This window comes from Syngnathus floridae, chromosome 10 (genome assembly GCF_059516105.1).
Source record: "Syngnathus floridae isolate MCC-2025c chromosome 10, RoL_Sflo_1.0, whole genome shotgun sequence".
In the NCBI taxonomy this organism is placed as follows: Eukaryota; Metazoa; Chordata; class Actinopteri; order Syngnathiformes; family Syngnathidae; genus Syngnathus; species Syngnathus floridae.
This window is the reverse complement of record NC_142422.1, coordinates 13,548,317-13,571,490: the sequence shown is the minus strand read 5'-3', so window position 1 is coordinate 13,571,490 and position 23,174 is coordinate 13,548,317. Positions and strand designations below refer to the sequence as shown.

General features: G+C 44.3%; 1 protein-coding gene across 6 annotated transcripts in view; it reads right to left on the bottom strand.

Annotated features, from left to right (window-relative positions):
- The window catches only part of g6fl (g6f-like), a 52,732-nt gene that overhangs the window by 8,287 nt on the left and 21,271 nt on the right, over positions 1 to 23,174 (bottom strand). For 4 of the 6 annotated variants that reach the window (XR_015860745.1, XM_088386699.1, XM_088386700.1 and 1 more), the window contains exons 3-6: positions 22,570 to 22,836; positions 22,331 to 22,366; positions 11,505 to 11,831; positions 8,779 to 9,039 (exon numbers count right to left, since the gene is read on the bottom strand). Coding sequence is in view for 5 of the 6 variants with exons in the window: in XM_088386699.1 (XP_088242825.1) it covers positions 8,779 to 9,039; positions 11,505 to 11,831; positions 22,331 to 22,366; positions 22,570 to 22,836 (891 nt within the window). In the remaining variant the exon portion in view is untranslated. The remainder of the gene's footprint in view (positions 1 to 8,778; positions 9,040 to 11,504; positions 11,832 to 22,330; positions 22,367 to 22,569; positions 22,837 to 23,174) is intronic. The other 2 variants (XM_088386702.1, XM_088386701.1) reach the window with 2 other exon arrangements.

The window sequence follows — 23,174 nt, the reverse complement described above, 5'->3', positions numbered from 1 at the left end:
TGATCGTCGATAAAATATAATATAAAAAAAAAAAAATATATATATATATATATATATATATATATGTGTGTATATATATATATATATATATATATATATATATATTAAAAAAAAAAAAAAAAAAAAACTTTTCCTCACCCCCCGGTGGGTGGTCTCTTTTTCCCTTCAAGCTCGGGTCCTCTACCAGAGGCCTGGGAGCTTGAGGGTTCTACGCAGTATCTTTGCTGTTCCTAGTACTGCACTTTTCTGGACTGAGATGTCAGATGTTTTTCCTGGGATCTGTTTCAGCCACTCCTCCAGTTTGGGGCCTTACTGCCCCTAGTGCTCCAATGACCACAGGTACCACTGAAGTCTTAACTCTCCAGGTCTTCTCCAGCTCTTCTCTGAGCCCTTGATATTTCTCAAGTTTCTCATGTTCCTTTTTCCTAATGTTACCATCATTTGGGATGGCTATGTCAACCACAACGGCTTTCCTCTGCTCTTTGTCCACTACCACAATGTCCGGTTGGTTTGCCATTACCATTCTGTCTGTCTGGATCTGGAAGTCCCAGAGGATCTTGGCTTGGTCATTCTCTACCACCTTTGGAGGTGTTTCCCACTTGGATCTTGGGACTTCCAGTCCATATTCTGCACAGATGTTCCTGTACACTATTCCAGCTACTTGGTTATGGTGCTCCATGTATGCTTTACCTGCCAGCATCTTACACCCTGCAGTTATGTGCTGGATTGTCTCAGGACCTTCTTTGCACAATCTACACCTGGGGTCTTGTCTGGTGTGGTAGATTTGGGCCTCTATTGCTCTGGTGCTCAAGGCCTGTTCTTGTGCAGCCAGGATCAGTGCCTCTGTGCTGTCCTTCAGACCAGCTCTTTCTAGCCATTGGTAGGATTTCTGGATATCAGCTACTTCAGCTATGTTTCGGTGGTACATCCCATGTAGGGGCTTGTCCTCCCATGATGGCCCCTCCAGCACCTCATCTTCCTTTGATGCCCATTGTCTGAGACATTCACTAAGCACGTGATCCGTTGGGGCCTTATCCCTGATGTACTTATGGATCTTGGATGTTTCATCTTGGATAGTGGCTCTCACGCTCGCTAGTCCTCGGCCTCCTTCTTTACGGCTAGTGTACAGTCTCAGGGTGCTGGACTTGGGATGGAACCCTCCATGCATGGTTAGGAGCTTCCGTGTCTTGATATCTGTGGTCTGTATATCTTCCTTTGGCCACCGTATGATTCCTGCAGGGTATCTGATTACTGGTAGGGCGTAGCTGTTAATGGCTAGGGTCTTGTTCTTGCCATTGAGCTGACTTCTTAGGACTTGCCTTACTCGATGGAGGTATTTGGCTGTGGCTGCTTTCCTTGTTTCCTCGTCAAGGTTGCCATTTGCCTGTGGAATTCCAAGGTATTTGTAGCTGTCCTCAATGTCTGCTATTGTTCCTTCTGGGAGTGAGACCCCCTCTGTGTGGATTACCTTTCCTCTTTTAGTCACCATGCGGCCACATTTCTCAAGTCCGAATGACATTCCGATGTCAGAGCTGTAGATCCTGGTAGTGTGGATCAGGGAGTCAATGTCCCGCTCGTTCTTAGCGTACAGCTTTATGTCATCCATGTAGAGGAGGTGGCTGATGGTGGCCCCATTCCTGAGTTGGTATCCATAGCCCGTCTTGTTGATTATTTGGCTGAGGGGGTTCAGTCCTATACAGAACAGCATTGGGGACAGAGCGTCTCCTTGGTATATATACCACATTTGATGGTCACGTGTGCAAGTGGCTTGCCATTGGCTTCAAGTGTGGTTTTCCACTGTTTCATCGAGTTGGCGATGAAGGTTCTCAGAGTCCCATTGATGTTGTACAGCCTCAAGCATTCCGTGATCCAAGTATGTGGCATTGAGTCATATGCTTTCTTGTAATCAATCCAGGCAGTGCTCAGGTTGGTACGTCTAGTTCTGCAGTCTTGGGTGACTGTTCTATCCACCAGGAGTTGATGTTTTGCTCCTCTGGTATTTTTACCAATCCCTTTCTGAGCAGTGCTCATGTATTGATCCATGTGCCCGCTGATCTTATCTGATATTATGCCCGACATCAGCTTCCATGTTGTGGAGAGGCAGGTGATTGGCCGGTAGTTGGATGGGACTGTACCCTTTGATGGATCCTTCTGGATCAGGATCGTACGCCCTTGGGTTAGCCATTCAGGGTGAGTTCCATCCCTTAGCAGCTGGTTCATTTGTGCTGCCAGGCGCTCATGGAGAGTTGTAAGTTTCTTGAGCCAGTAGCTGTGGATCATGTCAGGGCCTGGTGCTGTCCAGTTTTTCATTCCTGAGACTCTTCTCTGGATGGCTGCCACTGTGATGGTTACTGGGTTCTGTTCAGGGAGCTTGCTGTGGTCCTTTCTCAGAGCCACCAGCCACTGTGCATCCTTCTTATGTGATGCCTCCCGCTCCCATATATCCTTCCAGTACTGTTCAGTTTCCAGCCTTGGTGGGTCTGCTCTGCTATTATTCCCCTGCCACTGAGCGTACACTTTCGCTGGTTGTGTTGTGAACAACCTGTTTATTCGTCTGGCTTCATTCTCTCTTGTGTACCTCTTTAGGCGGCTGGCCAAGGCTTGGAGTCTTTGTTTGGCAGTTTCGGGTGCTTCAGGTATGGGCATCTGGCTGTATTTCTTGGGAACTTGCTTTTTCATTGCACCTTTCTGGGCCTCTGTCATTTGGCTCACTTCTCTCCGTGCTATCTTGATTTTGGCCTCCAGCCTTCTCTTCCATGGTGGGCACTGTTGTGGTCGCATATGGTCATTCTTCTTGTAGCCAAGCATTTCTAGGATCACTGCTGCTGAGGTGTATATCAGCTCATTGGTTTCAGTGATGGTAGCCGTAGGAATTGTTGTCAATGCTGCATTCACATCTTCTAGGAGACTTTCTGAGGGTACTTCACTTAGTGTGTATCTAGGTTCCCGAGCATTCATTCTCACCGTGATCTTGTTCTTCAGGTCAGTTGCTGCCTCGTTCAGCTTGATTGTGCTTATTGGGGTTTCGTACCCAACCTCTGGACTTTTACATGGATTTAACTCGTCTCTGACCTGGTGCTCTGGTTGGCCTTCGCTATGGCATTTGTGTTGTATCTCATCAATCTCGAGGTGTGATAGCAGGTGCCGTTTATGGATATTGGAACATTGAGCTACTAGTTGCTTGGCCGATAGTGTTGACTGTGGGTATTGAAGTTGCCATTGTTCCCGCATTCTCCGCATGTAACCCCTCTCGCTCGGGTTGCTGGAGTAGTAGCATTCCAAAAGATCCTTATTCTCGCATCTCGCCCATTTGTGTCTTGTTCCAGTAGCCCATTTTTCATCAGGGTGCTCTGGTTCCCCAGCACCTGACGCAGACCTTGTTTGTCCGGGCGACGTCTGAGCCGGCATGTCTTTCGTTTCTTGTACTCTCATTATCTCTGAGGTAGGCGGTATCGTTAAGGGTCTCGCCTAAGGACCCACACTGACTGTTGGTAAGGTAATCGCTCATTGCTCATATTGTGCCCCTGCCGGGAATCGAACCCGGGTCTTCCGTTTGTAAGTCATGTCACTTACTGATTGAGCTAGTCAATATATATATAGTATATATATATACATATATATATATATATATGTATATATATATATATAAAATATAGATATATGTATATATATTATATATATGTATATATATGTGTATATATATATATATATATATATCAAGTCAAAGTCAAAGTCAGCTTTATTGTCAATTTCTCCACATGCCAAAGACACACAAAGAAACCGAAATTTCGTTCCCCCCTATCCCACGGTGACAAGACATGGCTCACAACAGACAAACAAGTAAACAAGTATAACAAAAGCGTGCTGAATAAATAATGAATAAATAACACAACAATAAATAAATAAATAAATAAATAAATAAATAAATAAATAAATAAGAGGAGCAGGAAAATGTGCTGCGCGTACAGCAGACATTCCCGAAAATAGCGCAACAGTGCCGCACGCTACACAGAAGGGGGTAGCGAGTTCAGGGCCCTAACAGCCTGGAGAAAGAAGCTGTTGGCGAGTCTGGTGGTGCGGGAGCGCAGGCTCCTGTACCTCTTCCCAGAGGGCAGAAGGTCAAACAAAGAGTGAGCCGGGTGACTCACATCTCTGGCAATCGAGGTTGCCTTGCGGGCGAGATGGGAGGTGTAAATGTCCTTCAGGGAGGGGAGCGAAGCACCAATAATCTTACCAGCCGTATTCACTATGCGCTGCAGGGCCTTCAAGTTCTGTTCAGTGCAGTTACCACCCCAGACAGCGATGCAACTGGTGAGGACGCTCTCAATGGTGCCACGGTAGAATGTAGACAGGACTGCCTGAGGAGCACATGCACGCCTGAGCTTCCGCAGGAAGTACAGGCGGCGCTGAGCTTTCTTTGCCAGTGAAGAGGTGTTAGCGGACCAGGAGAGGTCCTCACTGATGTGCACCCCCAGGAACTTGGTGCAGCTCACCCTCTCCACCACAGCACCATCGATGATCAGCGGCAGGTGTGTTGTGTGACCCTTCCGGAAGTCAACAATGATTTCCTTGGTCTTATTGACGTTCAGCAGGAGGTTGTTGTCCCTGCACCACGTGGTCAGAAGGTCAACTTCCGACCTGTACCGAGTCTCGTCGCCCTTCGTGATGAGACCCACCAGAGTCGTGTCGTCAGCAAACTTCACTATGCGGTTGTCGCTGTAGGTCGCAGTGCAGTCATGCGTCAGCAGGGTGAAGAGCAATGGACTGAGCACGCAGCCCTGGGGGGGCCCCCGTGCTCAGCGTGATGCTGGCGGAGATTTTGTCGCCAACACGCACCACCTGAGGCCTCTGACAGAGGAAGTCCAGTACCCAGTTGCAGAGGGAGGTACTGAGGCCCAGCTCATATATATATATATATATATATATATATATATATATATATATATATATATATATATATATATATATATATATATATATATATATATATAATATATATATAAATATATATATTATGGCTGACTAGCTCACTCAGTAAGTGACATGACTTACAAACGGAAGACCCGGGTTCGATTCCCGGCAGGGGCACAATATGAGCAATGAGCGATTACCTTACCAACAGTCAGTGTGGGTCCTTAGGCAAGACCCTTAACGATACCGCCTACCTCAGAGATAATGAGAGTACAAGAAACGAAAGACATGCCGGCTCAGACGTCGCCCGGACAAACAAGGTCTGCGTCAGGTGCTGGGGAACCAGAGCACCCTGATGAAAAATGGGCTACTGGAACAAGACACAAATGGGCGAGATGCGAGAATAAGGATCTTTTGGAATGCTACTACTCCAGCAACCCGAGCGAGAGGGGTTACATGCGGAGAATGCGGGAACAATGGCAACTTCAATACCCACAGTCAACACTATCGGCCAAGCAACTAGTAGCTCAATGTTCCAATATCCATAAACGGCACCTGCTATCACACCTCGAGATTGATGAGATACAACACAAATGCCATAGCGAAGGCCAACCAGAGCACCAGGTCAGAGACGAGTTAAATCCATGTAAAAGTCCAGAGGTTGGGTACGAAACCCCAATAAGCACAATCAAGCTGAACGAGGCAGCAACTGACCTGAAGAACAAGATCACGGTGAGAATGAATGCTCGGGAACCTAGATACACACTGCAGAGGCTAAGTGAAGTACCCTCAGAAAGTCTCCTAGAAGATGTGAATGCAGCATTGACAACAATTCCTACGGCTACCATCACTGAAACCAATGAGCTGATATACACCTCAGCAGCAGTGATCCTAGAAATGCTTGGCTACAAGAAGAATGACCATATGCGACCACAACAGTGCCCACCATGGAAGAGAAGGCTGGAGGCCAAAATCAAGATAGCACGGAGAGAAGTGAGCCAAATGACAGAGGCCCAGAAAGGTGCAATGAAAAAGCAAGTTCCCAAGAAATACAGCCAGATGCCCATACCTGAAGCACCCGAAACTGCCAAACAAAGACTCCAAGCCTTGGCCAGCCGCCTAAAGAGGTACACAAGAGAGAATGAAGCCAGACGAATAAACAGGTTGTTCACAACACAACCAGCGAAAGTGTACGCTCAGTGGCAGGGGAATAATAGCAGAGCAGACCCACCAAGGCTGGAAACTGAACAGTACTGGAAGGATATATGGGAGCGGGAGGCATCACAAAAGAAGGATGCACAGTGGCTGGTGGCTCTGAGAAAGGACCACAGCAAGCTCCCTGAACAGAACCCAGTAACCATCACAGTGGCAGACATCCAGAGAAGAGTCTCAGGAATGAAAAACTGGACAGCACCAGGCCCTGACATGATCCACAGCTACTGGCTCAAGAAACTTACAACTCTCCATGAGCGCCTGGCAGCACAAATGAACCAGCTGCTAAGGGATGGAACTCACCCTGAATGGCTAACCCAAGGGCGTACGATCCTGATCCAGAAGGATCCATCAAAGGGTACAGTCCCATCCAACTACCGGCCAATCACCTGCCTCTCCACAACATGGAAGCTGATGTCGGGCATAATATCAGATAAGATCAGCGGGCACATGGATCAATACATGAGCACTGCTCAGAAAGGGATTGGTAAAAATACCAGAGGAGCAAAACATCAACTCCTGGTGGATAGAACAGTCACCCAAGACTGCAGAACTAGACGTACCAACCTGAGCACTGCCTGGATTGATTACAAGAAAGCATATGACTCAATGCCACATACTTGGATCACGGAATGCTTGAGGCTGTACAACATCAATGGGACTCTGAGAACCTTCATCGCCAACTCGATGAAACAGTGGAAAACCACACTTGAAGCCAATGGCAAGCCACTTGCACACGTGACCATCAAATGTGGTATATACCAAGGAGACGCTCTGTCCCCAATGCTGTTCTGTATAGGACTGAACCCCCTCAGCCAAATAATCAACAAGACGGCCTATGGATACCAATTCAGGAATGGGGCCACCATCAGCCACCTCCTCTACATGGATGACATAAAGCTGTACGCTAAGAACGAGCGGGACATTGACTCCCTGATCCACACTACCAGGATCTACAGCTCTGACATCGGAATGTCATTCGGACTTGAGAAATGTGGCCGCATGGTGACTAAAAGAGGAAAGGTAATCCACACAGAGGGGGTCTCACTCCCAGAAGGAACAATAGCAGACATTGAGGACAGCTACAAATACCTTGGAATTCCACAGGCAAATGGCAACCTTGACGAGGAAACAAGGAAAGCAGCCACAGCCAAATACCTCCATCGAGTAAGGCAAGTCCTAAGAAGTCAGCTCAATGGCAAGAACAAGACCCTAGCCATTAACAGCTACGCCCTACCAGTAATCAGATACCCTGCAGGAATCATACGGTGGCCAAAGGAAGATATACAGACCACAGATATCAAGACACGGAAGCTCCTAACCATGCATGGAGGGTTCCATCCCAAGTCCAGCACCCTGAGACTGTACACTAGCCGTAAAGAAGGAGGCCGAGGACTAGCGAGCGTGAGAGCCACTATCCAAGATGAAACATCCAAGATCCATAAGTACATCAGGGATAAGGCCCCAACGGATCACGTGCTCAGTGAATGTCTCAGACAATGGGCATCAAAGGAAGATGAGGTGCTGGAGGGACCATCATGGGAGGACAAGCCCCTACATGGGATGTACCACCGAAACATAGCTGAAGTAGCTGATATCCAGAAATCCTACCAATGGCTAGAAAGAGCTGGTCTGAAGGACAGCACAGAGGCACTGATCCTGGCTGCACAAGAACAGGCCTTGAGCACCAGAGCAATAGAGGCCCAAATCTACCACACCAGACAAGACCCCAGGTGTAGATTGTGCAAAGAAGGTCCTGAGACAATCCAGCACATAACTGCAGGGTGTCAGATGCTGGCAAGTAAAGCATACATGGAGCGCCATAACCAAGTAGCTGGAATAGTGTACAGGAACATCTGTGCAGAGTATGGACTGGAAGTCCCAAGATCCAAGTGGGAAACACCTCCAAAAGTGGTAGAGAATGACCAAGCCAAGATCCTCTGGGACTTCCAGATCCAGACAGACAGAATGGTAATGGCGAACCAACCGGACATTGTGGTGGTGGACAAAGAGCAGAGGAAAGCCGTTGTGGTTGACATAGCCATCCCAAATGATGGTAACATTAGGAAAAAGGAACATGAGAAACTTGAGAAATATCAAGGGCTCAGAGAAGAGCTGGAGAAGACCTGGAGAGTTAAGACTTCAGTGGTACCTGTGGTCATTGGAGCACTAGGGGCAGTAACCCCCAAACTGGAGGAGTGGCTGAAACAGATCCCAGGAAAAACATCTGACATCTCAGTCCAGAAAAGTGCAGTACTAGGAACAGCAAAGATACTGCGTAGAACCCTCAAGCTCCCAGGCCTCTGGTAGAGGACCCGAGCTTGAAGGGAAAAAGAGACCACCCACGGGGGGTGAGGAAAAGTTTTTTTTTTTTTTTTTTTATACATATATATACATATATATATATATATTTTTTTTCTTTCCTGTGCAGCTTGGCGGCCCGATACCAAGTGAACCATGGACCGGTACCGGTGGTTGGGGACCACTGATTTAGATCACCTGACAACTTCGCTAAAGATGAACACACCTGATGATTTTGGTGCACATCTAGATCAAGGTCAAAGAGTTAATAGCAGAAACTCTTAACTCTCTTACGTTTGACTTGCGCGCTGTAAACATGTTTTTGTACTTCTCCACATTTTCTCTGGTGGTTACCTTGTGGCTTGACGCTGTGCACGGCGCTGATGGTCTGGCCGTTTTTGAGCCGTAAGGTGCACGTGTAGTTGCCGGCCGTGTCTGAGGTGATGGGTAAGGGCAGAACAGTGGAGATCTTGCCGAGGAAAAACGGGCCCCTGCCTTTCCTAATGGCCAGCCGCTGACTCTTATTTTGGTACTCCCACTTGGCCTCTTGGACTTGGGAAACTTCGCTGAACAGGCACTCTACCTGTAGCTTGGAACCCAAACGTCGGCCCATCACTGCACAGAAACCAAGTTAGTGAGGGCGCACTCCTCTCTCAGTGCGGCAATAATATTAGTTGTTTGTTGAAGAGGATAAAGAATTTATGAGGGTTATATCGCAAGTTGGGTCACTCTTTTCTCAAGGCACATTGCTGTTATTTGTTTGACACGGCGGCTGACCGAATGGATGGATAAACAAACAGCTAGAAATAAGGAGACGAAATGAGTCGGCGAGCACATCAGACGAGGAGGTGAGACAAAGGAGCGAGGCGGGATGAGAAAGTGACTTAATGGCTGGCGTGATTGTGGAAAAGGCCAAGGATGGATGAGGAGTGATGGGCTACAGGGGCGGCCACGTGAGATGGGAACCAAAAAAAACACCTCAGAGCCCCATCCATGGAGAGGTCACAATAATATATATTCATTAAAGTGATTTGCTGCTAATGCTTCACTTGACTGTGACTGATGCTTAGTGTCTCATCAAAGTGAAATAAGAATCCATCTGGACGTAATCAAGCTCCCCAGAGCCCCCCGCCCCCCCGAACCTCCCATGGCGTCATATGAAAACAGACATTTAAGCATTGATTAATGTGATTAGCACAGGCCACCTTCAGCCTCCGTGGGAGAACGGCAGGTATAATCATACATAATGATACACATAATGAGGTGGGGTAAAAATATATGCGTCACATGATTGCTGTATGGGAGCAGGGGCGGGTTGGGGGGGGCGCAAACATGTGACAGTGACCGATTGGCTCGTCATATCTGGGCAGCTGTGATGGATGCCGCCGGGGACTGTGATTAGTAAACTCTTCCAAGGCTGCCATCACCGCAACGGGACGTATGCCTTTGCTTTTTCTCTCTACGCTATTGTGTCTGTGTGGCTCTTGTAAGGCGTAAAATAAGCCCCAACGGTGGAATTCTAAAGATAAGGGCCACCTCAAATAGAACAACAATTGGATGGAAGACTTGAGATTATATTCACATTCAGTTTGAGAATCGGAGTGGTGTGGGGGGGGTTTCTCTTTCAACTTAATTTTTGTGTGATGATTAACAAGCTGCTTGTCTCTGAAATTCGAGGGGGGAAAGAGCCCGTATGGTGTCTCTGCCAAACGCAAGCATATCATGTAAAACTTGTCATATCATGAGGAGCGTTTCCACAGAATGAGAAATGAACAATTTCTGCTTTTGATTCACTTTTGTTGTGGCTATGCACTCGCTCGAAACAGCTGCAGCGGATGTGCAACAACAATGTTGCCGGGCAACCGCTCAAATTGTGAAGAAGTGCAGTGCTTAACGCGGCAATCATCATTTGGCCTTAAAAAACACAGCGCCTCCGCTACCACCCCCCCCCCCCCCCCCACACACACACACACACGCTCAAACACCGTGTGGGGGTTGGCTTTGGGACGTCGAGAGCCGTCCCTTGAGGGGGGGTACTGTCACGTGCCGTGCCAGAGACGCTCGGCCGGCAACTTCCCTCAGCCACACTCCTTCATTACCATAATGTCTGTCACCTTCTTCCTCTTGTTACCTTGTGTATTTAAGCCCTGCCCATGTGTTTCTCCCTGTCGGTGTCTACTGTTGTCTCCTGTCTGTGTCTGCGCCTAGTGATCCTGTCCTGCTCCTCTATATTCCCCCGGTCTTGTCTGGAGGCTGACGGTCAGAATCTGTTCCGTGTCCGAGTGGACTTCTGTCTGTCTGTTTGCTGGCCGTGAGTCTCTATCCCGTCTGTCTTCGTTTCCCCACCTACCTCCCTTCCAACTCCCTTTCCCTTCAATAAACCCTGAGTCAAGCTGCATTTGGTCACCCTGCTCCAATCATTCCCGACACTTAGGACAAGTGCGATACAAAATGCACCTTTGGTTTAATGTTGACGTGTTTTTTATTGGAGAAGAAAATATCAAAGAGTTGGGAGTGTAACAACGACTTGACATATCGCATATGAAGTTAGATGTCTGCCTCTAAAGCTGACTAAATCCTCTCATCTAACTCTCAACGGGGACGTAATGAGATGCTTTTTCTTCCAAAATGTCAGAGCATTCCACTGAACAAGGTTTGGACAAGTAGCAAACAACAGGGGAAAAAACATGATGAAACGGGGCTGCTCGAAACATAATGAACACACACGAGCTTTCATTTGGGGCCAGCCTTCCCGGCGCAGCACGAAAATGAATCATGAGATGCGGCCTTCGCACTCATTGGACCTCCCCCCAGCCAAGCGGGGTATTCGGACCTTCGCACCACCGCCGCTTCCGTAAATCATCATCCTCCACTTTTGAAAGAATGATGCCGATCAGCTCGCTGCGGTGGCCTGACAAATTGTTCCAAAGCATTCAGAGAGATTGTCTTCTGTTCATTTCTACTATTTGTTGACTACATTAGTATTTAAGACATTAAATGGAAACAAAGTCATCTTTCTTTTCCTGGATACAAAACACCTCTGCACAATATCAGTAGCATCCTTAATTTATATACTTTACCTTTTAACACGCTCAGCAAGGTCCTCTGGCTGAAAATATGGTCGTTGACAAGCACGTTACAGACGTAAAGGCCGCCGTCTTTGAGGCCTGGCGTGCGGACAAAAGAGAAGCTCCCGCCGTCGGCGTTGTTGGGCGAGTCAGCCAGCTGGAGCTTGTGGCTTTCCTCCATGTTCAGCGTGGTGCCCCTCCAGCGATCGTGTTGGTACACCAGCTTGCTCTCGTTTGAATTGGGGCCTTGCCAGTAGAGGGAGACGCAGTCCCCTTGCACGCTGGGACAGGTCAGGGGGAAGGACGTCCTGGCTTGAGTGGCGGCGAAGATGGGTGGGCCTGCAGGGGTGACAATAGCAGAAGAGTGCAATGGCCAGAGAGAATAATATAATGCGGCAGGCTTTGATGTCTATTCATATGCAAATGAGTTAGGGAGTGAAGGAATGAGGTCGAAATACAAAAAGTCCTGCCTCGCTACAAAAACAGATATGCTCAAACCTCATTGAATAAAGTACATAAGCAGACAAGTATATTCACATATTAAATAAATAAAAGAAACATTTGAAGCATATAATTATACCTACACACCAAATCAATAAAGAAGACATAACTAGACATTTTTGATAAGTGGTGATGAGAAAGGTTTTTATAACTTTATGATCTGATATATATATTTCTGAGGACTTTGAAATAACAAATGACTTTTGATATATTGCCTAAATAGCTCAATGACCCTTAAGGAACTGTGGAATGCATGCCTGATGTTTTTTCTGTGAATCATGGACACGGCCAGAGTCGTCTTGACCGTTCAGTACTTGATTGTATCTTATGTTTTGACTAATGCTAGACGCCAGTTTTTGATTACTACTGAACGCTCTGCACAGAGGGAAATAGTTTGCCTAACAAAGAAAAGATACGGTTGAATGCGGTACGACAGTGTATGTCCAAGATTGGAGAAGAATGTTCACAGGAAGGTCACGTGGAGATAAAACCAGTGGGTGCCAGAAGGAGCCACCCGAGAACTCGGCCAAAGATGATCGCCAAGGCCGAGAGACGGGATGGAAGACAACAGCCCCCTCCACACACACACACCAACAGCCCCCCACCAACACACCGAATCGCCCATAACCAGCACCACTCCCATGGAAGCAGACTCTCCTTCGAACTTGCCCCACCCCGAAGACTCATCGCCCATCAATCCCAGCCCACAATGTGCTACTGAATATAAAACTGATCTAACAACCTTGGACTTGGCCTTTTCTGAATGGAGACTTTCCGCTCTTGAAGGGCCCAGCGCTGTATTGCACTTTCCTGAAAACAGAGCTTTTTGAACAAGAATTGTGATTGAACTCAACCAAGCTGTCTAAGTCTAATTTCTGCTTCAGTGTCTTTGCATTTTCCTAAATCTGAAGAAATCAAACGAGCACGCAGTGAGTAAATTGAATAACAGGTGATTGGCAAAGGCTTTTGCCGTGAGGCGCAGATAACGCGCTCCCTAAATTGTGGACAGAATCCAACAAATGGTGACCATCCGACGTGATTTCTTCAGAAGGGAAAGTGCATGCTCCACAAAGGATTCTTCCTTCTCCGCTCTTGCTCAACAGTATTGCAGTCCGATCGGCACAAAAGGTAAGGGGGAAACTTTTTTTTTCTCTCTCCCAGTTCAGCAATATTGTGGAGTGAAAGCGGAATTCAAAAATTAATTATTTCAGCTCTGTGTTCAGGAATAGTGGTTGTATAGAAGTGTGTTTGTGTGGAACTTGGTAAAAGTGATTTGTGGAAAAAATTAAAAATACAAAAACAGGTGAAGGCGTCGCTGATATAGCAGTACGGATGCCGAGCGACTCCAATAGTGTGACCTTAGAACATTATAGGGCTGTCTAAGGCGAGGGACATCTGGGATGTCCGAGTCGTGGTGAATCAAGAGAAAGGTGGTGAGGACTTTTTCTGATCAGCAAAGGGCGCTCACACCGCTGGAACTTGTGGGATGCCAGTGACTAGCATATGGGCACCTGAGTGGCCTCAATAGTAGACACTTAGGAACTTATACTGTTGCCTAAGGTCGGGGTCGATTGGATCGGCCAGGCCACCAATACGAGTCGGGACTCGTGAAAAAAAAAAAGAAAAAAATGGTGACGGCATCGCTGATATAGCAGGACGGATGCCTGGCGACCTCAATAGTGCGACCTTAGAGACTTATATTGTTGTCTAGGGCGAAGGGTAACTGGGTTAACCAGGTCGCTACATAATTGTTGAAGTGTGTCTATGATGATATTGTGTGGAAAGCAGGCTTGGCTGTCAGATGGGACAGCGGCGCAGCTGAAGAAGTGAGTGATTAGTTGTGGTGCTGTTCATGGGATGGAAGTGATGATTTGTGGTTCATGAAGAACAATAAGTTGATTTGTATAAAATTGTTGATTTTATTTTGATTTCGCATGAGAGTTGGAGTCAGAAAAATGGCTTAACAAGAATTTGATAAAGAATGTATATTTAATTAGCATGAAGGTTATATCCCATTGTGTGGTGGGGTTAAACTGTAACCATTTTTGTTTTCAAAAGGGTGCGGCTCTAAAGTTTGGGCCAAACGGTCAGGTGGGCACAAATGCATATTTTGGACAGAGGTGGGGGGTTACATTGGTGGCGAGGCTCTCCGCACTTCAGTTGCCTCCCCCCACCCACCCTTGTTATCAGCTGGGAAGATTGTCATGTCTATGTTGTGGGCCCGTGTGTTTGTTCATGAGTATGTTTGTCTTTGTGTATCAGTTCGTTATAAAGGATGGAATTGCGTTAAATTGGTGCACGGAAACGGTGTGCTAGACAATGGTTTATCAGATTTGCATTGTTAAATGTAAATATTAGAAATGATAGAATAATCTGAGGGTTGTGGTCAGAAACTCGTCCAACGAGGAGAGTGCCCAGCCCTCATAAAAATGTGAGAGTAAGAGAGAACATACATTGTAGAATTGGATAAAATTAAATTATGATTGCAGATTTTAAATTTAGGAGGAATTATTGATTGGTTATGACATAAGACTATACAAGGACACATGTAGGGATAAGTCAAAGATTTGAATCACTTAGAGTTAAAAACAACAAATAAAAACGACATTGCAAGGGGGCACTTTTTATTAAAAGAACACCAAGTAAAGTAAGTAGGGGGCATTCGTGATTGGGATTAAATTAAGGATAAAATTAGGTCAATGATTAGAAATCAATGGTGCTCTACACAAAAAGGCTTAAATTTTTAATGGGGAAATATTTGGAGTACTGTGTTGGTCTACATAGGTCATGGGCCGAGTTTATTTGGTTTTGATTGTGGTTTGGGTTTATTTTGTTTATTGTTAGGTTTTCCTTGTGTTTATTGTTAAGGTGTTCCTTGTTATTCTCTTATCCCCTGCATTGTACATGTCTTCTTTATGCAGATAGGTTAACAGGCTAGGAATTTAGTGAGGAGATAATTGATGGGGGTTAATAATTGTCCAAATCCTAGTTACATGTTTTGAGGGACCAGAGCAACGACATTATATTTAGTTTGCAGGCCATTATTTCGTATGTGCTGTTTTATCAAAAATGTGAGAGTGAAGGAGGAGGTTGGATTTGTAATCTGGCATTTGGGTGCCACTTTTAAGAGTCTGTGCAGGAGCATAGATTGTTTTTGTTTGTTTTTAAAGATATATTTAACAGTTTATCTCGGTGCAGTAAGGATATAGCAATTTTGAAAGACTTAAAATTAAAAGCAAAATTACATTTTAATTCTGACACATGCCAGCTAACATGAGGATGGCAAATAAATGAATAAATACTCGCTCAAATGCGGCATGTGTTTTAAATTGGGCGATAAGACATTCACTTTCAAGCACTATCATTTAGCGCTGCTGACAACAATAATTTATGAGATGGTAAACCAAGGAGGAGTGTCATAGTTGGAACACAGGCGCTGTATGACCTATAGATTGAACAATAACATTCACCGCATATACAACCATGTTGGTAGATTGTTAAATTACATTACAGTTTATTATAAAGGATTTTGGAACTTTATTTGATGATAAACACTGGAACGAGGATTTTAGCCGTGTTAATGGGTAGGGTGGATGGATTACTCAAAAAAAAAAAGCATTTGATAAGGGCGGACGGTCCAGCCCCTGAATCATCATCATGAGAATCTAAGAGGAGAGGCTGCTAAAGACTTGCACGAGTCACATGAAGTCAAACTGGACACATTGCTAAAGACTGCTGAAGCATTACAAAGTTGGTGGAGTATGGGACAAAAGGGATGGAAGTGTGTTTGGGTGCTGGGGCAGACTTAACTGAGGAGTTTTGATAAAAGAGGGAATAATAAGGCTGCTTATTGACACTGAAACGGGGATAAAAAACAAAATACATAGATATGGTCAGTGAAGATGCACTGACAAATTATAACGACAGCGTGATCAGAAACTTTGCAAAGTGGACAATGATCAATAGAAATTAAATAATTTGAATCATAAATTTTTATATGTAACTTAGCATTTCGAAGACAAAATTAATCTAACTGAAATAATGAAATTTTATAATTGGACCAGTGAAAATTTGGATTCGGGCAACAGAAGGCTGAATTGCTAAACTTAATTGACCTTTATCAAAACAACAGAATTTAATTACACATCAACTGCGACTGATTTATAGGATGCATATTTCAGCTTGAAGGGGTGAGGGGCCATAAGAAAGTCGGAATTCTGGATAGTCAGCAATATAATAATACAGGGCACTACTTAATTAAAAAAGAATACAGTAGGGCTTTAAATAACAAATACATTGACATGACCCTTGCGACAATTGATTTAAATGGCAATTTATGATAGGCATTTGGGGTTAGGATTAACAATCCATCCATCCATCCATTACTGATGCGGCTTGTCCTTACGAGGGCCACGGATGATTAACAATAATAACTAGAATTATTAATTTCCGTAGAAATTGCGTGTGAAGGCGAAGAGGCTGAATAAAAATTCGGGGAAAGCTACAAGATTATGTTTAAATTTGGAACGCGTTGAATTGGTCAGAAAATTGATAAAAATATAGAAAGAATTTTGTAAAATTGGGCGTGAATTTTAAAGTTGAAAATTTGAAATTTGGGGAGTGGGGAGTTTTGGAATAGGTAGGCATAAGATGAACAGTTAAAAAAAATTGAAATGAGTTGAGTCAGTGGAAAAAAAGAAAAAGAAGAAAAAAGGAAAACTAGAAGAAATTAGAAGGGAAAAAATGAAACTTTGCAAAATTTTACCACAATGTTGGAAGTGAGGATGTGAAATTTGAATTTGAATCTAGGAGGTTAAAAGTGTAATGGAGTAAATCAGATGAATTATGTGGAAGTAGTTAAGATTAAAATAAAAGGAAGAGGAATACAGAAGAAGTTGAATAATAATAAAGTCAAGGCAATTCAAATTGATATAGCCCACAAGTAAGTCTCAAAGGGCTTCAAATGTACAAAAATTGCCTATTTAAAATACAAGAACAATAAGTGTGAGGGCCACAATGATGATCATGATAGCAAAAATATTTCTAATTGGTTTTGATAGGTACAAAGGGGGAACATGGAAGAAGGTTTTCAAAATTTGTGATATAGCGTGACTCAATTATCAAGAGTAAGTATTTCTTTTTAATTCTAAGAATTGGCATTAACAAAAATGAGAACGATAATCCAAGGTTATAGTGTAAGTGGCGGGAGGAAGCTGTGTATATTTTTTAAACATTATTTTCAGTATCATTATTTCTTAAGAGGGTCAGTAATGCTTGTGAGGAGATGAATGAAGGAACAAGGTAACAGTAAAAGGGAGTGCTCTAAAAAAATTTTGGGTTCTTTGCCAGAGGTAGTTATTTGGAGGGATGAATTTAAACTGAAAGCAAAATGGAACTGTTTAGTGGAAGAAATATGGGAAGGTGGGAATATTGAAGTTACAGCTCAACACAAAGTGTCAAATAGTCTAAGTGTGAGATGTGAGCAAACTAAATGGGGAGTTCAATCATGTTCCAGTATTATGCATATTGGCAAACGATGTGAGGACAGGAGACCAGACAATTAGATATTAATTTTGGATTTAAAATAAAAAAGAGAAATTTTAATTGAGGAGAACATTTTGCATAGGGAGGGTTCTTTTTACAATTTAATATTGTATGTTTTATGTGTGTGTTGTGGGATGACAGTTTGTCTGTAATGCTGTGTGAATGTCAAGTCTGTACTTGGGATGGGGTTTGTGTATTGTGAATGGTTAACATGATTCAAGGTTGGGGTGATGTGATCACAGCAGAGGATAACATTCCTCTCACCTGAAAAATATAAAGATAGTACAGATTTGAAAAAGCAAGATTGATCAGGGCTCATTTTGGACTAAATATGGGTTTAGGATTACTCTGGGGCACCATTGACAACAAAAGACTTCAATGGAGAAGGCCCATTTCAAGATTATGACCAGACGTGACTATACCAGCATTGACAATCAAGACTCTGAGCCAAGACAGTGTATGACAACAACTCTGGACTTACCTGACAGTGAGACGAAATGTATGTGACGGAATTTGTGCTGACTTGCTATGTTTTGATGTTTTACCTAATTGTATTGCAGCCTCTAACAGCAACCCAGGGAGCAGATTGTGCTTTATTTGTTAAACTTGCTTTACTTTGTAGGTTGTCAACTGCAGTCTTGGAGAATTTTGTGTCGTGTCTGTGAACATGCATTAACAACTAACCCCTTACTTTTCATAATGAGTTTGTAAATGTGATCGGTTTCATGACAGGCTCGGCAGGCTCCAATTTTCTATTTCATGCATTTGACATGCGCCCGTGTCTGGATTATTTTTAGCATTATGAATTTTATTTTTTGGTATTATGGATGTTTATTGTACGGAGAGCTGCATGCACAGCTACAGGTGGGTGGTGGCTTTTGTTCATACAGCCATGTGAGATGCTGCCAGTCGAGTTTCAGGGACTGAGAATTGGTGATTCCAGGCTAGGATGGCATCTGGAGGTACACCGAAGTCCAGCTAGCGATGGGTATGTCACCATGGACATTGTTATTTTTACTTTATAACCATTGTGACACATTTTTTAGAATGTGTCAAAAGGGGGGAGGTAGAAAAAAATAAAAATAAAAAAAAACAAAGGTGGGAATTGTGAGATTTTAAGTGTTTTCAGATTTGATGGTTTTTAAGTCTTCAACATGCTGGACGGAGGAGAAGAAGCAGCTCGGCAGAAATGAAGTGAATGGGGAGACAACATCATGAGATGGAGCCAATGCCTGGTAACAAGTGTGAAGAGTTTCAAAATAGCTTATAATAAACTGTAGACCTTCACAAGATAGGATCAAATAGGTGGGAGAGTATTAAATGTAAAAAATTAGAACAATAACATACAGACTCCAAACAAATTGGGAACAGGTGGATTATGAACGTTAAAGTTTGAATAACCCATTATTCACGTGATTCATTTGCAGGATAAACAATGGAAGGGATTGATAAACTGAACAAATTTAAGATGATTGCGGTAGTATTATGTCGAAAACAAATAGATTCAACAAGTTTTTTCCCTATAAAACGGTGCCGTTTGGGTTTGAAGTACATAGTCGCTTCAAAGGAAGAAAAGCATGATTTAAGATACGTGACTGAACAATGAGAAGGCTATCCCTTGTACCAGGGGGGTCAAACTCATTTGTTCACGGGCCGCAGTGTAGTCATAGCTTCTTTCGGAGGACCGGTATGACTGTCATACCCAAATAAATGCGTGAGCACCTCATATTATATAGAGTAAAAGCTTGAAGGAATGAGGTCGAAATACAAAAAGTCCTGCCTCGCTACAAAAACAGATATGCTCAAACCTCATTGAATAAAGTACATAAGCAGACAAGTATATTCACATATTAAATAAATAAAAGAAACATTTGAAGCATATAATTATACCTACACACCAAATCAATAAAGAAGACATAACTAGACATTTTTGATAAGTGGTGATGAGAAAGGTTTTTATAACTTTATGATCTGATATATATATTTCTGAGGACTTTGAAATAACAAATGACTTTTGATATATTGCCTAAATACCTTAATGACCCTTAAGGAACTGTGGAATGCATGCCTGATGTTTTTTCTCTGAATCATGGACACGGCCGCAGTCGTCTTGACCGTTCAGTACTTGATTGTATCTTATGTTTTGACTAATGCTAGACGCCAGTTTTTGATTACTACTGAACGTTCTGCACAGAGGGAAATATCTTGGCCTCACAAAGAAAAAGATACGGTTGAATGCGGTACGACAGTGTATGTCCGAGATTGGAGGAGAATGTTCACAGGAAGGTCACGTGGAGATAAAACCAGCTGGTGCCAGAAGGAGCCACCCGAGAACTCGGCCAAAGATGATCGCCAAGGCCGAGATACGGGATGGAAGACAACAACCCCCTCCACACACACACACCAACAGCCCCCACCAACACACCGAATCACCCATAACCAGCACCACTCGCATGGAAGCAGACTCTCCTTCGAACTTGCCCCACCCCGAAGACTCATCGCCCATCAATCCCGGCCCACAATGTGCTACTGAATATAAAACTGATCTAACAACCTTGGACTTTGCCCTTTTCTGAATGGAGACTTTCCGCTCTTGAAGGGCCCAGCGCTGTATTGCACTTTCCTGAAAACAGAGCTTTTTGAACAAGAATTGTGATTGAACTCAACCAAGCTGTCTAAGTCTAATTTCTGCTTCAGTGTCTTTGCATTTTCCTAAATCTGAAGAAATCAAACGAGCACGCAGTGAGTAAATTGAATAACAGGTGATTGGCAAAGGCTTTTGCCGTGAGGCGCAGATAACGCGCTCCCTAAATTGTGGACAAAATCCAACAAGCTCCAAAACAAACTGACAAGTAACTCGCTTTCAAATCAGACAAATAAAAACTGGTCTAATATTTAAAAATAAAATATTATTAAAAGTGAAGACAATTTGCAATTTGAGTAATGACACATGAATAAAAAGCACAATTTGTCTTCGGGGGCCGCATAAAATCATGCGTCTGGCCCTCAGGCCTTGAGTTTGACACTACATGCGTCTCGCTTTCAGATAACTTTGGCTGAACTATTGTTTCTCAAATTATATGCGACTCTCTTCCAGACAACTTTGGCACCTGTAATGCCGCCTCTGTCACAAACACCCCCTCCCTCTCGTGACCCCGCCACTCTATCACAAACACCCCCTCCCTCTCGTGACCCCCCACTCTGTCACAAACACCCCCTCCCCTTCGGCTTCTCAACAAAAAGGGTCCCTTCAATCTCACACGTACGGGCCGGAAGCAAAGGTAGCTCAGAGGGCTGTTAGCAAAGCTAGCTCAGGTGCTGCACCTGTTTTGATTCATAAAAATACATACCCATACATATCCACATCAAAAAATAGCGCCAGCAAACCAAAATGGCGACAGTCAAAGATGGCGCCGTCACAACTGGCACCATCTTGATGCCCCCAACCTTGCCCCACCCCAAATAAAAAACGTCATAAATCTTAACATCAATGGATCGTAAGATTTTATAACCCCTCAAATAAAAAATACCATACATCTTAACTTAAAAGGACTAAAGAATTTATGACCCCCAATAAAAACTACCATAAATCTAACATAAAAGATTGTTTGTCAAATTACATTACAGATAACTTGTGACTTGTAACAATGTGATTTTCTCAACAAAAGCCCCTTGATCCTCTAAAGTAATGTTTACCAAATTACATGCGTCTCTCGCTTTCAGATAACTTTGGCTGAGCTATTGTTTCTCAAATTATATGCGATTCTCTTCCAGCCAACTTTGACACCTATAATGTTGCCCCCTGTCACAAACCCCCACCCAATCACAAACACCCCCTCCCCTTCGCCTTCTCAACAAAAAGGGTCCCCTTCAATCTCACACGTACGGGCCGTAAGCAAAGGTAGCTCAGAGGGCTGGTAGCAAAGCTAGCCCAGGTGCTGCACCTGTCTTGATTCATAAAAATACATGCCCATACATATCCACATCTTAAAAATGGCGCCAGCAAACCAAAATGGCGACAGTCAAAGATGGCGCCGTCACAACTGGCGCCATCTTGATGCCCCCAACCCGCTGAAGAATTTATGACCCCCAATAAAATACGTCATAAATCTTAACAATAATAGATCATAAAATTTTATGACCCCCTAACTCATTTGCATATGAATAGACATCAAAGCCTGCCGCATTATATTATTCTCTCTATGGCCTTGCATCATCCTTTTAGTATACTTTTGGATCTCATTGTTGAACGGAATCACTTTAAAAGACAATGCTGAATTCCATTCTAATCAACTGAACCTCAGTTGAACCTGAAGAACTCGCAATCTAAGAGTCACACTACTAAAGGCGGCCAAGTTAGCATTAGCTTAGCATTAAAAAGAGTGTACTATCTGCCTATTCGTATGCACAGCTGTTGCTTACCAAAACCGGTCGGAACATCGTATCTTTTTTTTGTCAAACCCTCTCTGGAATCTACTCGCAAACGACTTAGAAAAAGGAAGCGCGCAAACATTTTTAGCCATAAAAAAAGTACTTAAAAAAAAAGAAAAACTCATCTCTGACCCCTCCCCCGAATTAAATCGAGTTGCCACTGCATTAGAAATTCAAACAGTGGAACAAGGTTCCGTAACTAATTGTGTTCAACCTTGGAGGTTCCCGGAGGAAGACGAAGCACAGATGGGAGCACAGATGGGCTAAAACATCCGCGCCACAATAGAGTTGAAGTCTTGTTGCGTTCTGCTCCGTCTGATTAGCCAAATGCTGATACTAGACTTCCTGCAGGCGTCACTCACCATGTTGCACCCTGGTGTAGGAGGCCACGCTGACAGCTGCGCAGAGAGATAGAACAAAAAGGCCAAAGAATACATCAGACATGTGAGCGGCAGACCTTTCTGTCGAGATCTACGGCTCAGCTTGGAATCTTGAAATCGCTCCATATAATAAATACACCCAAGAGCAATATATCCCAGAGAAGGCTTCAATCAATAACAGGCTTTCGGGTTCATTTGTCATATTTGGCCTCTCCCCTCACCGTCGACGGCGATGCTCATGGGAAAGGTGAAGGCGGTGTCGTTGGCGCTCCTCGCGGGGTGAACCGTGCATCTGTAGGGGCCAGCGTCGTCGAGCGTGACCCAGGGGACTTTGGTCACAAATCCGGCGATGGGCTTGAGCGCTGTCTTTAAGGAGCTGCCGGCTGGGGAATGCCAGGAGATCCGCTCACAGGCCGACTCTGGAGTGACTTTGGCGATCAGGCGCAGAGTGCTATTCCAAGGGACGGGCGAGGGGGGATTGCTGCTTACTGCAGGGAGCAAGCCACACTTGTTTTGCCAACTTTCTCACCTTGGAGCCAATCCGGCTTCAAATTCTAGACAGAAAATGTAACATCCATCCCTCTGCATCTCTACGCTACTTGTGAGATGTCTGTCATTGGAGCAGTAACATACAGTTTAACAGGAAACTAGTGAAAGGTAACTAAACTACTGAGCTCTTATCAAGTGACGCACAGTTGGTGGGAACCACTCTTTATTCCGCTTGGGTGCGTGCATGCGTGATGCACAAGCTCAGCCAGTCACTCAGTTTGGCTCTGTACAAGTTGATTACGGCAGCGTGTTAGAAGGAGTTATGTGGGCAGCAGCT